Source organism: Wyeomyia smithii, chromosome 3 (assembly GCF_029784165.1).
Source record: "Wyeomyia smithii strain HCP4-BCI-WySm-NY-G18 chromosome 3, ASM2978416v1, whole genome shotgun sequence".
Taxonomy (NCBI): Eukaryota; Metazoa; Arthropoda; class Insecta; order Diptera; family Culicidae; genus Wyeomyia; species Wyeomyia smithii.
Genome location: NC_073696.1, coordinates 116425158 through 116443146, shown reverse-complemented (window position 1 = coordinate 116443146; position 17989 = coordinate 116425158). Strand labels below are relative to the sequence as shown.

At 42.9% G+C, this 17989-nt stretch overlaps 1 protein-coding gene across 1 annotated transcript in view; it reads left to right on the top strand.

Moving 5' to 3' along the window:
- Positions 1 to 249: 249 nt before the first annotated feature.
- Positions 250 to 17989, top strand: part of LOC129730442 (neurogenic protein big brain) — a 100719-nt gene continuing 82979 nt past the window's right edge. Inside the window, exons 1-2 of the mRNA XM_055689771.1 lie at positions 250 to 394; positions 460 to 685. Of these exons, the coding sequence (XP_055545746.1) occupies positions 621 to 685 (65 nt within the window). The 5' untranslated portion in view covers positions 250 to 394; positions 460 to 620. The remainder of the gene's footprint in view (positions 395 to 459; positions 686 to 17989) is intronic.

Here is a 17989-nt window from a genome sequence, read left to right as displayed (position 1 = left end):
TGCAGCCGGTTTGTGCTGCGCCTCGGAAATGTTTTATTCTCTGCCTGTAGAAAATCCTTTTCATTTTTTGTTGGTGTATGGAAATCCTATCGGCAGCTGATCGGTTTTTTCTTTGTTTCTTGCGAATTGTGTTACTTTTGTGTTACTCTTGTCTGAGCTTAGGTGCTCGTCTCGTAGAAACAGTACAGATATAGTAGTGGTAATTGTAGCAAAGAGGTGATATTAAATCCATATCCTCACTCAATATCATTTATAGTTAAGTATTGGCAATCAAACTCTGAGCCTGAAAAATAATCATACTATGTGTTTTTTACACTTATGAACGATATTTGAAACACAACACAAAACACTCTGGTGCCGCTGGTGAAAGATGCAGGAAATCCTTCCCTACCAGGTGCCTCTTTTCAAACAATTCTTGTCGAGCTCACAATCAAGGATATCGCTCTTGTTTATTTTTAGGATACGGAATACCAGGATACAGGCAACAGGGTACACCTTGTACTGTTTTCACGTGTTTGTTAGAGAAAAGGAAATGGAAAGAGGAAACGAGAGTAAAACCTTTTTGGAAATAAAATAAGGATAAGAAATTAAATATCCCATTCGAATGTGAGCACAGTGAAATGGTCCCCTACACGTGTGACCATCACCATATAATTACACGCGAACCTGTTATGTTACCTCTCAGGTACGTCAAATAGGTGGACGATAGGTGCAAGACTCAGCACGACGTATATTTTATGCTAGTCGAGGGTAGCATTATGATATAACATTTGAAAATTTTTCTTTCCGGCTCGCTGGCTGCGCAGTGTATAGTTGAGGGAGAATTATTCTATAGACGCACAAGCATGAGGGGGCACCTGCGTATGCACTGTTTTCCTTATTTCATAATCGAAATTCCAAAACTGAAGTTTTAACCCTAAAAATTTTCGAGCTTTGGCCATACGCAATCAGTAAAATAAACAATGATATTCATTTAAGGAAGACCTGGAACACCTCTTTTGTTGTTGCAGCTTGCTTGCGTTTTGCATGATATTGGATTTTTCCAACAAAGTAGCTTCAATTGTTACACATCAACATAAGCTACAATTCAGTTGAGCGAACTGCTACAATTATTCATGAATTATGAGTACTGGATTAGTACTATTGGTCTGAACAATTTACCGTGAATCTATAAAAAACTGGGACACGGCTATATGAGATAAAGGGATAGTGTCATTTTCCCGCTCTGAAGCATTTTTCGTTTTCCTCATGGATGCTATGGCAACTGCGTAAGTTTATGGATCGATCTGGAATTATCGATGGTAGAACTGTATTTATGTGCTTGATTGTTCAAGTTGCCATACGATTTTCATGGAAAAATCCACTTCTTCAAAACTTATTCCCCCGAGATGTCCAGTTGAGTCTTAAAAATATATCGATACATGATATTTGTAGTGAATTTTCTTGGGAAATCACTCTTATAAAGACCGTAACGTGCTATGATGCGCATAAAAGAAGTACCTAAAGCTGATTGAATATCTAAAAAACGGCTCAACATTAGCTTTTTTCATTACTGCAGCATGCTACTGTTGCAAACTCACCCATGTGACGATTTTGCGTAGAATTAAGTCTGAAATGGTGAATAGACAACCTGGAAGCAGCGTCAAACAGCGTTGTTAAACTCGCTCGCAAAAAGCATGCGATACTCCAAGTGGCGTTCTCGCCGCTACCAAAATCTCACACTAGAGATACTCCTGTCGTACTGTTTCTCGTTCTCTTTTACTTTTTTTATTTCACACTACCGAGCGTTGATGCTTGCGAGTTTTCTCACACACACTCTCGCTCGTGTACTTTCCCACTCGCGAGTACCTCCCTTTCTCGCGAGCACAACCAGCGAAGGTGATTATTAAGACCGTCAAAACGCATTATGACGATACGGAGTGACAAGGCACGACTAAGCGGAGTAGCAAAAAGAATATTTCGACGAGTAGGCAGGGATGCCACATATACAGATTTATCAGTTCTTATACAGATTTTTTGTGTATTTTTCATACAGATATCTGTATATACAAATTACAGATTTTCTAGAAATAGTACAGAACTATACAGTTTTTTTTGATTTTCATGAGGTCGCGAAATGAACTTTTCGATATAGTTGAAAATCGAAAATGAACTCAAATGCTATTGAGCGTGTTAGAGTTTTCATTATATTTATATGTTACGCGTAAACGTGTGCATAAATGAGTCAATGAACAAACTATGTTGCGTTTTTTTCTTCTAAGGGATATGTTGAGTAAATATGCAGAATTTTATACAGATTGAAATATCACCAAGGAGATTTCCTGAGATTCGAAATACAGATAAAAATGTGGCATCACTGCGAGTAGGTATTCCGATACTCTACACGTTCAAGCATGCGATTCTATATAGATTTATCACCCCACTTTCGGCTGTCGGTGCACGATGCAAAACTGCTTGGCATCAGTTCAGCGATTGACAAACCGCATGCGTGAGTCGGTGAACGAAGCATTTTCGTTTTCGGGCACATTTTTTCAAGCACTCCTAGTCAAGTACTCTTATTCGAGTACTCGCGTACTCGGCGTGAGTAAAAAGATAGAAGAGAATTTGCGAGCGGTTGGTATGCTGGCTGCTGCTCTGGCAAGTGCATGAATAATAAAGAGTGTCTCGAAGGTGTGTGTGCGAACGACTGGAGAAGCGTAGCACACATCTAATTCTCAAGCAGAAAGGAGTGGATATGCTATGCTTCTCGCTCGTTTAGCAACGCTGGCGTCAAACATAGCTCCGGCCCGCACAAGTTTCTATCTTACACCTTCACAAGTCATATGATTACACTGCCAGTTGATTACACTGCCAGTTGAAACATGGACACAACTGGTTGGTGTTACCGGGGCAATGTTGTCATCCGACAATCGCTAAGTGAGGAGGTGCGACGTGATCATTAGCACATTAATCATACTTTGGTGGTAGAGGAAATGCTTCGCCAAGCCGACCTTCTGTTTTCCAGGATGGTTCTAAACAGCGTCTGATTTCCATACTAGGCGCGGCTAATTAACGTCCTTGGGTAAGCGTGGGACTATTAACGGAACTGACACGATGGTCCCCCGGTGTGACAAGGGGTTGGTGAAAGCCCAACGAGCCGCCTTGAAAACAACATATTGCAAACAACCTGAGAGATAATACGAATCGGAACAATCGGCAGGTAACGAAATAAGGACTACGTTCGGAACCTTGGGACATGGAGCTGCAAATCGCTTTACTTTCCAGGATGCGATGGGATAATCTACGCTGAGCCACATCCAGGCAATTTCGCAGTTGTCGCGCTGTAGAAACAGTTGGACAGGACAGGACAGAAGGTATGGGAAAGCGGGCAGTGGGCGGCTGCTTTCTGCCAGAATTGTGGCACCACCAGCGAGCTGGGAACCGGCATCATCGTACTGGGCAAGCTGCGCCAATGCGTGATGAAGTGGCAGCCGATCAACGCAAGTATGTGCAAATTAGGGATAAAGGGCCGGTTCTTCGACTACAGCATCATCAACGTGCACTATCCAGCAGGTGTACGATAGCTGCCCGCAACGGGACATGGAAGTCGTCATTGAGGACTTGAACGCTCAGGTACGGCGCGAGGCAATGTACAGACTGGTAATCGTACCAGATAGCCTGCAGGCCGTGTCTAATGATAACGGTCATCGGTGCATGAATTTTATAGCCTGCCGTGATATGGTAGTCCGAAATACCATCTTCCCCCGAAAATATATCAACAAATCCTGGAGATCACCCGACCAACGGACAGAGAAACAAATCGACCACGTTTTAATCGACGGCAGGTTCGGACGGACATCCTCAACGTTCGCACCTACCGCAGTGCGAATATAGATTCGGACCACTACCTAGTAGCCGTGTGCATGCCTTCAAAACTATCGATGGTGTATAACACCTGCCGAAGTCGTACGCCGCGACCAAATATTGAGCAACTGCGGGACGCCGAGGTTACACAGGAATACGCGCAGCAGCTGGAGGCAGCGTTACCCATGGAAAAGCAGCTTGGCGCAACTACTCTAGAAGATGGCTGGAGGAGCATCCGATCCGCCATAGGTAGCACTGCTGTAGCGCTACTAGGTACAAGGGCTCCGAATCATAGAAATGATTGGTTTGACGGCGAATGCAAGCAGTTAGTCGAGGAGACGAACGCAGCACAGGCGAGAATGCTGCAACACCGTACGAAAGCGAACGTGGAATGATACCGACAGACACAGAACAGCCAACACTTAGTTCTCCGAAGAAAGAAGCACCAGCAAGTAGACCGAGATCGCGTAGCGATGGAAAGGCTGTACCAAGCTAACAACACTTGGAAATTCAACGAGAGACCGAACAGCTCCCGTAACTCCGTCTGTGACAGTTTTCCTTAGTTAAGTTTAGCCTTTACGAATAGAATTAAATTATTGAGAACTGAAACACAGGGTCCAAAGCCCCTGGAAAGAAGGATGGATCTTAACCATGACTGTTACGTAAAATCTAATGGTTGAAACCCTTAATATAAGGTATTATGCGACCCGTGCCGATATATGTATGGGCTTGACACGTTCCCAGCCGCTAAAGGAGCCTTGAAATACCTGGCGCCCTTCCACAGTATTCTAGATTTCTGCGATAGGCCATCGTAACACGCAGTGGACCCCCTTCTTTCGTGGCAAACTCGTGAGATCAAAGCTGGATTTTTTTAACAAACAACTAATTTCAAATCTGGGCCCCAGCAACCTTACTCTACCAGAACAATGGAGTTGAGAAGCTCCTTGGCGTGCAGCCCTACAAGGTCGCACGCAACAGGCAGAAATAAATAGATTGTACTGGAAAAGGACTTCAACCTCGACAGCGAATCGCTGGACGGAGGACCCTCGGTTTCATCACTAATCCTCGGTTCGTTTAGCGGGAAAGAGGAGAGCCCGACGGACTGTCTTCCCGCTCTGGTGACGCAGTCGAATGACAAAGAGAAACCTGAGTCATCTCATGCTGCCTTAAAACGACTCTTCCAATCGCAACAGCGGCGCCTGAAAAGACTGCTAAGCCAAGGTCACTCACGCGAGGAGGCCGCAAGCTTAGTTCATCAATCAGTCGACCAGATTGACCGCTTAGGTCAGGTCGTAAACAATCGACGTCTCCAAGCATAAGCGCTAAGGGCCCGATCTGCAAAAACCTTGGGACTTGTCATGCGCGGAGCCTCCTGCACCGCGTCAAATATCAAATCAAATACGTCACATAAGGAGATGCTGGAGGCAACAAGCCCGTCGATCACATCGATCGACGCTGAAAACTGTTCGTGACGCCATCCTGGACTGCATTGCGGACAAGAAACCATCTGTCATCAGGCCCAGGCAAGGTTGCATATTCATTTTCGGGGTGTCAATTCCATTCAAATTGCCGCGTGCCGATAGCTCGCTCCACAAGTGAAATTTTCTAACTTGATGTATGGCAAATTTGCAGTTCTAAAGTAATGCTACAAGTTTGTTGAAGAAAGCAATGCTCTAACTCTTGTGCCTAAACTGTGAGAGCCCAAATTCAGCGGGATGTGCAGTCAATATTCGCGGTAAATATTTTAATATTCACCGCGAATATTGACTGAATATTGCACTGAAGAGTTAGAGCATTACACTATTCGACAAACTTGTAAATCTACTTAGGGGCTACAAGTTTGTCATACATCGTGTTTCTAAATTGTACTTATGAAGCGAGCTGTCGGCACGCGGCGAAAAAGTACCCTAAAATTGAATATGCAACCTTGGGTCCAGGTTTAGGAGCTGCCGACTAAAAAACGGCCTCCTACAACTTGATTGTGCCCAAAGCGACACATAAGGCTGGAGACTACGGTGTCTTCTCTCAAACCGTGGGAGGTAGCATACCTTTGTGTATTTCACACGGAGGACCTGCTAAAGGTACTACGATTCGTCGGGTGCTTTCAGGACAGTGTGGATATAACGAACGATAGAATTCGCCGTCTACTCTAAAACCAAAACGACGGTTTCTTCACACGTACATGGCGAGTATGCCGTTTTTTGAGCGGAGGTAAACGCAATATATATCTATGCTATGTTATGTCTGAAGCGCAACTATGGACATGCGAAAATCGGAATCCTTTCAGACAGTAAGGCCACAATACTGGCATTAAAGTGTGCCTCAGGTGTTTCCAGACTAGTCTGGAAGTGCATTGCAACACTGAGGGAACTTTTCCGCCGCAACAAAGTTATGCTACTTTCGGTACCCAGATATAGTGGAATCGAGGGAAATGAACATGCCAATAGCCTAGGAAGACAAGGATCTGCCCAGCAATTCATTGGACTGGAGCCATTTCTGGGTGCCTCCATATCTGCCTTTAAAGGTGAACTAAGTATATGGAAAAAGCTAGATATAGCATCTCATAGGCAACGTGCGCAGGGTTGTAGACAAGCTAAACAGTTTATCTACCACAACCTTGCGGTTACCAAAAGGTTATCTGTTTCAACTCATCACCATCCCGATCAGAAAAAAAAAACAAAAATGTAACAGAAGTTGTTTGTTTGTTACGGGAAAAACCTTGCAGGCTGTGTTATTTATTTGGTCCCGGTAGGTGTTTTTTTTTGTTCATCTATAATTTTTTTGACACGGCACAAATACAATTTAATGTTTAACGGCGCCAATTATATCTGGTAGCTCACTTTCTAAAGTATCTTAATAACTAAAAGCAAATTTTTTATCCTCGCTGCCGACTACGAGCTGAAACTAAATGTAACTTAAAGCTATAATATTTTGCATTAAAAGCACTGGTTTACTGTATGATGGTTTTCATTGCCATAGGTAAGCACATGTTCCGCTGCTGGGCCAAGATATTACGGACTGGCATATTGGGTTGTCTCCCTCGGGCCTTGAGAGTATCGTGCGGGTCTGATTGCTGTTTCCGGATCCGGGGTCTTAACGTGTTCTTGTCGTTAGGCTCGATGCAGGCCGAAGGGGGTAGGACTAAACTGGGGCGTGGATGGATTTCAGGAAAACGTATATAAGGGACATGTAGGATAGGTCACGGCTTGCCAAGACATCACGAACAGGAACAGCCGACTGCCTACCTTCGGCCTGCAGGGAAGCTATTAATTTAGACCTGGCGTCACGGTGTACAGGGCATGACCAAACAACGTGCTCTATGTCGTGATAACCTTCACCACAGGCACAGATACCACTCTCCCCGAGCCCAACACGACGGAGATGCGCGTCAAATCTATAGTGATTGGACATAAGCCGGGACATCACGCAAATGAAATCCCGACCTACATCCAACCCCTTGAACCACGGGTTCGTCGACACCCTGGGGATTATGGAATGTAACCACCTTCCCAGTTCCCCTCTGGTCCAAGCATTTTGCCAACTGATGATCGTATTCTGACGTACAAATGAGAAAAATTCATTAAAGGCAATTGGTCTTTCATAAATTCCACCGTTTGCTGCGCCCACCTAAGCCAAAGAGTCCGCTTTCTCATTGCCCGGTATCGAGCAGTGAGAAGGGACCCACGCTAAGGTAATCTGATACGATTTTTCGGATGAGGCACTCAGATGTTCCCGTATTTTCCCCAGGAAATACGGAGAGTGCTTAACATCTTTCATCGATCGGAGAGCCTCAATGGAACTGAGACTGTCCGTAAAGATGAAATAATGGTCCGTGGGCATTTTTTCGATAATCCCTAGGGTGTACTGAATTGCAGCCAATTCTGCGACGTAAACAGAAGCAGGATTATCAAGCTTATGGGAGACGGTTAAATTGTTATTGAAAATACCGAAGCCAGTGGACCCATCAAGAAGTGATCCGTCAGTGTAGAACATATTGTCGCAGTTGATGTTTCGATATTTATTGGAAAAAATTTTGGGGATCTGCTGCACGCGTAAATGATCCGGGATTCCACGAGTTTCTTCTATCATGGATGTATCGAAAAACACAGTAGAATCAGAAGTATTTGATAAGTCGACACGATTTGGAATATTCGAAGAAGGGTTAATATTATGGGACATGTGATTGAAATACAATGTCATAAAACGGGTTTGAGAATTAAGTTCGATTAACCTTTCAAAATTTTCAATCACAGGACGGTTCAAGACCTCACATTTGATAAGAATGCGAGAAGACAGGCTCCAGAAGCGGTTTTTCAATGGTAGTACTCCAGCTAAGACCTCCAAACTCATCGTATGGGTCGACTGCATGCAACCCAAGGCGATACGCAAACAACGATATTGTATTCGCTCCAGTTTGATCAAATGTGTGTTTGCTGCGGAGCGGAAGCAGAAACACCCGTACTCAATGACAGACAATATCGTGGTTTGGTAAAGCCTTATAAGGTCTCCTGGGTGGGCTCTCCACCATTGTCCGGTTATTGTACGAAGAAAATTCACTCTTTGTTGACATTTTTTCATCAGATACCTAACGTGACAACCCCAGGTGCCTTTAGAGTCGAACCAGACACCAAGATATTTGTGTACCAAAACCGAGAAATCGTTTTACCCATTAATTGTGTTTGAAGCTGAGCAGGTTCATGCTTCCTAGAAAAAACTACTATCTCAGTCTTCTCCGGAGAGAATTCGATACCTAGCTGTAGAGCCCAAGCAGACAAATTGTCCAAGGTATCTTGCAATGGTCCTTGCAAATCGGCAGCTTTGGCTCCTGTAACAGAGATTACACTGTCGTCTGCAAGTTGTCTTATCGTGCATGAATTTGCCAGACATTCGTCGATGTCATTAACATAAAAGTTGTAAAGAAGGGGGCTTAAACATGAGCCCTGGGGAAGACCCATGTAGCTAATGCGAAAAGTTGCCAAATCGCCGTGCGTAAAATGCATGTGCTTTTCGGACAGCAAATTGTGCAAAAAAAATGTTCAAAATTGGAGAAAATCCTTGTCGGTGAAGTTTACCCGAAAGAATGTCAATAGAAACGGAATCAAAAGCCCCCTTAATGTCCAAGAACGCAGACGCCATTTGTTCTTTGCGAGCATACGCCAGCTGAATATCTGTTGAAAGCAACGCAAGACAATCATTCGTCCCTTTGGCACGGCGGAAGCCAAATTGAGTATCTGATAGTAGACCATTTGATTCGACCCAGTGGTCTAAACGACGGAGTATCATTTTTTCCGTCAATTTCCGGATACAGGATAGCATTGCAATCGGCCTATAAGAGTTGTGATCAGAAGCTGGTTTCCCTGGTTTTTGGATGGCGATCACCTTCACTTGCCTCCAATCCTGCGGTACAATGTTTTGCTCCAGGAACTTATTGAACAAGTTCAACAAGCGCCTCTTGGCATTGCCGGGTAGATTCTTCAACAAGTTGAATTTGATTCTATCTAACCCAGGCGCGTTATTGTTACAGGACAGGAGGGCAACTGAAAATTCTGCCATCGTAAAAGGTGATTCTATCGCGTCGTGACCCGGAGACGTATCGCGAACAAAGTTTTGCGCAGGAACAGAGTCCGGACATACTTTCCTGGCAAAATCAAATATCCACCGACTTGAAGACTCCTCGCTTTCGTTGACCGTTACGCGATTCCGCATTCTTCGGGCTGTGTTCCAAAGAGTGCTCATCGATGTCTCCCTCGACGTCTCGTTCACGAACCGACGCCAATATCCGCGTTTCTTTGCTTTAGCCAGGCTTTTAAGCTTGGTATTAAGCTCCGAATACCGTATATAGTCGTCGGGTATACCTCCCTTCTGGACGGCCAAAAACGCGTCGGATCTTTGCGTGTAGACATCGGAGCACTCTTTGTCCCACCACGGAGTTGGAGGCCGCTCTTTGATCGTTACGCCGGGATATTTCTTCGTTTGGGCTTGCAACGCGGCGTCGAGGATTAAGCCCGCGAGGAGGTTGTATTCTTCAAGTGGTGGGTGATGTTGAATCGACTCAACCGCTTTTGAAATCATTTCCTCGTATAACTTCCAATCGACATTCCGTGTGAGGTCATACGGAATGTCAATTGGTCGCATGCGAGTTGAACCGTTAGTAATTGAAATAAGAATAGGCAGATGGTCGCTACCGTGAGGATCGAGGATTACCTTCCATGTGCAATCCAACCGTAGCGACGTCGAACATAAGGATAGATCCAAAGCGCTTGGGCGCGCTGGAGGTTTCGGGATACGTGTCATTTCACCGTTGTTCAAAATAGTCATGTCGAAGTCATCGCAAAGGTTATAGATTAAAGAGGAGCGGTTATCATTGTAGGGGGAACCCCAAGCCACACCATGAGAGTTGAAGTCTCCCAAAATCAAACGTGACGAGGGAAGAAGTTCTATTAAATCAAAGAGCAACCGTTGCCCAACCTGTGCTCTGGGAGGAATATATATTGAGGCAATACAAAGCTCTTTACCTTGTATTGTCATTTGACATGCGACAACTTCGATGCCTGGAATCGAGGGGAGGTTAATACGATAGAAAGAATAGCACTTTTTAATTCCTACAAGTACTCCTCCATATGGGATGTCTCGATCAAGGCGAATAATATTAAAATTATGGAAGTTGAGATCAATATTTGAAGTAAGCCAAGTTTCACAAAGGGAAAATGCATCGCATTTGTTTCTATTTATTAAAACTTTAAATGAATCCATTTTTGGTAAAATACTTCTACAATTCCACTGTAAGACAGAGATAGAATCCTTCATATACGCAGATGAATTAGGCATCGAAGGATACAATCGCTGCAAGGAGGGGCCATTGGGCAGTCAACTGCTTCAAAAATGATCTAACTGTTGGGAGGAATGCTGTAAGAAAAATTTTTATTGGATCGGGTACATTGAAAGTTTCAAAAATCCAGTCCACAATGTCAGAAAATTTCACTAATCCAGAGTTTGTTTCATCAACTGGGAGTGCAAAAGGAACAACTGGGGTTTTAGATGTTCCTGGCAGTGCTGGGAACTCCTTCTGGGACTTTAAATTTGCAAGCCCAGGAGGAGTTTGCTTCGGTTCTTCCGCAGCACTGTTTGGTTTGTTTGTAACTTTCATTTCACTTTGGGAAATCTTAGGACCTTTTCGGGGAAGTTTAGGAGAGGAAATATTTTTCCTCTTTCTAGACGCCCCAGGATTGGCATAAGTTGTTCCCGCTGGTGAATCGTCAGAATCGGTTTCATCAGAGGACAACAGATCAAAGGGGTTCGATGTTATGGTAGAAGTGGTCACGGTCTTCTTCAGCATCTCAGCGTAAGATCGCTTTGAACGCTCCTTAAGTGACCGCTTGATTTTATCTCTGCGCTGCATGTACACCGGGCATGTGGAGAGCTCATGCTGATTTTCCCCGCAGTGAATACATTTTTCAGCATTTACACTGCAAGAATCGTCCGCATGAGCACTTGCTACATCGTGCCTTATTGCAGCAGCAGGCGGCTGTGTGGCCTAGCTGCTTGCAATTGGTGCAATTCATAGCATGGGGTACATACAATCGCACAGGCAGACGAACCCGATCGATCGAGACGTGGCTAGGGAGAGCAGATCCGGCAAACGTAACACGAAACGAGTCTGACGGAGTGTACACTTTCGTGCCGTTGACAAGAGACACAGACCGCAATTGCTTGCAATCTATTATCTTTACTTTTACGTCGTGACACAAAGCATTTTTGAAGCAGCCAAAACCGCTTGCCAAGATACACTCGACCGACAGACTCGAATCGGTTATGACACCGTCGATCTCCACGTCTCGTGCGGGTATATAAACGTGATACTCGCGTGTGAAAAGCTCGGAGCGAGCAATAGCGTTGGCCTGTTCCAGGTCGCTGACCACGACACGGAGCTTGTTTGGTCTGACCTCGGAGATTTCGGTCACGGCCTTGTACCCCTCCGTCAGGTCTTTCGAAATCTGCAGGATGTTTAACGGTTTCGATTTCGGTCCTGCTTTTGGCCGAAAGAAAACAGTAAAGCTGCCCTGAGATCCGTCCGGGTAAAGCCTGGGGCGAGGGGGGACTGGAGAATTAACAGAGGAAGGGTTGGCAGGAGGGACAGGGTCGGAGGGGTTCGGGGATAGTGGCACGGGAGGCGAGGGATCTACATCCATCTCGCTAAATCTAGCGCACTAGTGCCGACAGAACACGCACCTCTTTACTTCTCCTTTCAGCAGCGTTGGTTGTCCGAACGGTCGAAGCTGCAGCCGTTACAGCCAGCAGCACCAATACAGCAGCTCCAAACAGCCACCAGCAGCGAGCCGGGTGTGTGATCACTCAGCACAGCGACACAACTCGCTGTCAACTGTTGGCTTCTTCTTTTTCCTCCTTTGTGTTGAGATTCTCGTCCACTGCTGTAGCACAAATCACTTAGCAGCCAAATCGGCTTACGCACAAGCAAACAGCCACGATGCGAAACAGTTGCACAAAGGCGGGCGACCTTGAACCTTCACTCGACCAGGCAAACAATGCCAACACTTGCTCGCGCGTCTTTTGTTTTATATTCTATCGGAGCGATCACCAAACACATCCGATACTGATGCGTGTTCGGCACAGAATCAAATCCCGGTAAGTGTTGAAATAACAGAAATTGTAGCAGAAATGATTCTACTAGTATAAAACACATATCAAAATTTGTTACTAATATATCAGCTTTCTAACAAAAAAAAAAGATAGTATATAGAACAATATAATAACAAACATTGCATTGTTAGAAACAGCAGGTTTTGACAAAAACAAAAAATTATTTAGACTTGTTTCAGAACTACTTCATTTCACTTTTGTTATTATAACTCATTCAGATTCAATTTTGTTATCAAAATTATATGGAAAAATACAAAATTGTATCAAAATATGTTATTTGTATCTCACGTTGATAGAATTTTGTAATATTTAGTTATGCTCTTCTGATCAGGATCTCACTCATCATCACGGGACTCCTTACCGGACACTGTCTCTCCATCATTTAATGAAAATCGGCAAAGCCCCAACCAACAATTGATGCTTCTGCAACGCTGAACCGGAGAGCTCTGCGCATTTTCTCTGCTTTTGCGGATCACTTTCTTCATCGAGGTTCAACTTCTTCGGAAGTTGCCTCTCAACTCCATACCAGGTATGGAGCACCACTCCCAAAACGTTCACTAGTTTCATCAATCATGTTGTTTCGAATTGGGGCACAGGCTTACAACCAACTAGCTCAACTTGGATTCATGGGTGCCTGCGCCACCGAAGCAAAGCCTTCCTTTGTGCTACATTCCGATTCGAAACCAGACCTTCTGTTTATCATACACAGACTTCGCAGCTGTTTAATGTACAGCACAATTGGGGGGCTAGCGTTACGCTCCTACTGTCACTAACAGTCTCTCCCGAGCCGAGTCTCGAACCTACGACGACTGGCTTATTAGGTCAGCATCGTACCTCGAAACCAACTGGAACCACGCATCAGATATTTGCGGTTCAGCAGGCTATGCAGAAATGCCGTGGCCAAAGCCGAAGTACATGAAAGGAAGGGGTCATTGAGAAGACAATGTAGACATCCAACCTCCAAGTTGGTGGTGATGAAATCGGCTCTTTGGTAACTGCCGACAACGATACCAGCTGATAAATCTGAAGCTGAAGCTGATCGAGTAGAATTCGCCGCCGCACCAAGTTTGCCATCTACAGGACACTTTTCTGACCGGTAGTCCTCTACGACTATAAGACATGGACCATGCTTGTGGAGCGGAATGAAGCGAAAGGTGATGCGTACCATCTTCGGTGGAATGCAGATGGAGAACGGATCGTGAAGTAGGCGAATAAACCACCAACTGTAGGAGATGCTTGGAGAACCATCTAGCGTCCACACCGCTAACATTGGCTGCGGCGAGGTGCACAGCGGGCAAGGTGGAGGACGACCTACGGAGCCTATGCAGACTGCAGGGCTGGTAAACTGCAGTTATGGACCGAGTGGAATGAAGACGACGTTTACATACAGCAAAGGCTACACCACGGCACTGTTTGGTAAGGTAAGGTAAGATTTTTTGTTGAATTATTCTTTTACCATTTTAAACTGTGAATCTCTTCAAAGAAACAAAGTTCCACATTGTTTTTATTGACGTAGAATACGTCTTATGGCAACATACACATGGACCAACTTCAATACAGAGATCCAATTTCAAAATCGAAAATATCGAAAGCGTCACGAAAATTGTCCAATTTCAAACGTTTTAAACTCAGTCAGTTTCCAACCGATTTCTGTCATTTTTGCAGCAATCGAATAAAAAATCATTTAGGCATCCGTCCAAATGCAGAAAATTGTAATCTGATTGTTCGAACTATCGTACTATTGAAAATGGTTGAACATTGTCGAAACGCAAATGCCGACTTTTGACTGGTCGCTTGCTGCTTTTCCCTAAAAAGGACGACAGAATGGAGTACCTAGTAAGCCGGGAATGCACTCTTTGGGCTATATAAGAGACTGTTTCTCCTCAAGCAAATCAGAGGGACTAATGACCGTTTGGGGGTAAAGTCCCTTCAAAAGAAATCAATCAATCAATCAAACAAATCAGTTTACTAGCAACGGGCAACAGCACTGGACAGAACCAGCGATGGCAGTGCAGTGGGCAAAGGCGGTGTGGAACAGTAGTGGGAAACAGCGACGGTGGTAGCGGTTAGCTGCAGTTCCTACCTTTTTCAGTTCGGCTTCCCTTCGATCTGAGTTGGATCCCACCAGCGGTAATCCAATTCAGATATCGTTGGGTGAATACAACCCGAAACTGGAAGAGACTCGCACCGCCAGGTTGTTTGAGAAGCCACCATCATCCAGCGTATGTATATATAGGGTGTGTGTACATAACGTGCGTGAATATCTATAGCGTATGGCACGTATATAGTGTGCGTGGCTAGCTATATAGCGTATGTGGCCTGCCATAAGCGTGTGTGGCTTGATATATAGCGTGTGTGGCTTGCAATATACTGCCCCTCATGGCAAGTCCGTCCCAATTGCATTTTTATCAATTTTGATTTTTTACATCTACTTCGATAGAACACATAATTTTAAAAACTTTGTTCTGAGGAACTATGAGAAAAATAGCAAGTCGGTTTGTCCCATAGCAAAAATGATCGCAAGTCGGTCCCATGTAACAAATCATCACAATCATCAATCCCACAGTCAAAAATTTATTATAAAACATGTTATGTTTAACATAGTTTATGGTCTTCAGGTTTAGCATTCGATGTACCAGTTGACCAAGTAAAATTCAATAGGCGGTTCGATCGAATTTTACTATAGTTTCGCATTTAAAACTGGAAAAATAGAACATTTCGTTTTCTATAAGAGAAACATGATTTCTAGAATCTGCTGGAATCGTTAGTTGTTGTGCCGATATCTTGTTATAGGTATCACGATAGAACAAAGCTAATTACATATGTGTGTATTTGAGGATGGGATAAAAATTAAAACCTTATTGTTTGACAGTTGATTGGTAATGTCTTTGTATAATTTTAAAAGTAAAACTACAAAAATTATCAATGCTAAGTATCTTTTATCTATTTTTTTTTGAATGAACAGCATTTCTGCCATCGCCGTTAGGTGTGTCACTGTACTGTTAATTAGAGCATCCAATCAATATAAAATAATACTACCCTCGTATTTTATCCATGTTGGGCCGTGGATAACAGTTGAGAAACGGTGGTTTATTTTTTGAACAACGTGTCAACAGTTATACCGAATACTTCAGCACGCTTCTTAGCTTTTTCACAACGTAGTAAAAATCTAAATGAGTAATAGAACGGTTTTTGTTATATTGGTTTCCCTGCCTAATGCGTGGAAGCTGTCCGCCGCCGACACACATTGACCGCTTTCGAAAAATTTTAAAACAAGTTCCTCCACCTGGACTGATTGAGAATTTAATCATAGTATTAGATGAACAAGCGGGCAAGTTGTACAACCATATTGTAATACATTTCTCACTACAAAATCGTTTAATGATTCTGTGGAAGCACGCGAGAAAGAGATCGTCCAGCAGCTGATTTGTTTCAAATGCAAGCTATTACCGGAATCGCTTTGCAGTAGTTTGCTTTTCATTACCAGTCGTAGGTGGCTATGGGACTGGTTTGCTATCATTCTGGCTAGGTATCAAAAAAGTAATCGCATATGGGTCCCAGCTTATGGTTTGCAACATAATTCAATCGAATTTTTCTGTCTGTGAACGAGTTATAATGCTAAAGTATTTAATCGACATTGCAGTAACAATTTCTGTCGACGGTCTTGTTTAAAACAGCATAAGAGTGCAATATTTCTTTCAAAGCGTTACGATTTTTAATTGCTGTTTTCTCATCAGCACGAAAACGTAAATGGGACGGACTCGCTATGAGCGGCAGTATAGCGTGTGTGGCTAGTAGTATATCGAATAAAATTTTCATATGTAATTGCAAATAAAACACCTCATGTTGAATTTAATTATCACTGTAAATTATTCAGAACTAAATAAAAAATTTGCCAAGTTGAAAAACATTATTCAGTTGTCAATAAATGGCATTGACAAACACAATTAACCTTTTTTGACTTAAGCTAAGCCTCAAAGTTTATCTGAAGAAATTTTGAGCTAGTGAGCCTGAATCACATTATTTTTTTGCTAAAGTCTTATTAGGCCGTTACAAATTTTATTTTCATTTTATGTCACCCCCCCCCCCCCCCCCTTTAAAAATCTTGAATATTGGATGGGGAAGAAAAAAAAGCTCATACCGTTTTATTCATTTTATTTGTTTTCCGACAGCATTAATGATCAATTTAGCAATGAACAAGTCCAGTGACAGAGAGAGTGTCGTTGAAAGGCAAGCGAAATAGATAATAATAATAATAAAGTGTTATTTTTCAACATTTATTTGAGTGCAAGTTACACACAAACTTTTATCGAAGATATTTCTTTTTTTTTCGTCTCGGTGTTATTTATTTTTTGCCACCCCCTTTGCTAAGTTTGATAACCTTGGACATAAATTTGTTTATATGACGACTGAAACGGTTAGTTTGATCGGTTTATCGGCTTAATCAGTCCGTGTATACTAGCAAAAACGATTTGTTTTTTTTCCTTATTCCGACAGTTTCGGTGACTTTATTTCCTACTCCTTGAAAAAGGTGAAATAAAGTCACCGAAACTGTCGGAATAGGAAAAAAAAAACAAATCGTTTTTGCTAGTATACACGGACTGATTAAGCCGATAAACCCATCAAACTTGGATATAAAAAGAATTCGAAATTTGTATCAGCCTTATTTGCAGCAATCAGTTAAAAAAAATATCTACGCTATCGTAAAATGCAGAAAATTGTTATTTGAACGGTCGTGTCTAATAAACAACCTCTTTAACTTTTTTGTTGCCGATTTCTCCTCGTTTAAAAGTTAACCTTTAGTAAGTGTCCACTACCAGGGGGGATTTTTGTAGAAAAAATTTAAAATTTTAATAAATGTTTAGTTTTGCGGAGTATATTTTTGATGGAAGGTCAAAATTACTGTCCACAATTTTACCGAAGACTTTATACCAATCAAACAAATCGTTATATTTTTTTTCATGAAACATTTTAACTTTTTTTCACTTTATCTTCATCAGACAATTAACGATATTTATGAAACCTTCCAAAATTTTCATTAAAATTTAGAAAAATATGTGCTAAAACAATGATGTCTCCGCTGTGATCATATTTCTCAATTTAAATCATATACATATACCTACTTACAAAATAATTTAAATTACTACCAACTATGGTTATTCTGTAGTTGGTCTCAAAGACCGTGACAAGTCTGATCATATAAAAAATATTATATTATTTTGTTTTGGTTGTATATTATTGTTTTGAACTCAATGTCTGGCCTGCATAGAATGCAGCCGACATGAATACTGATTTCAACATCTCCATCTGTGGAATGAATTGTACCTACCAAAAAACTCAGATTCTTCTGCCAAAAACGCCTTCGGAAAGGTATGCGCGCCACCATCTGCGCGTGCATCAAAAACGACGATCGGCGCATGGTTCGAGATTTTTTTTTTGTTTGGCGTCCTCGTGCTACCTGACGCTTTCCTGCTTATTATGGCTGGTA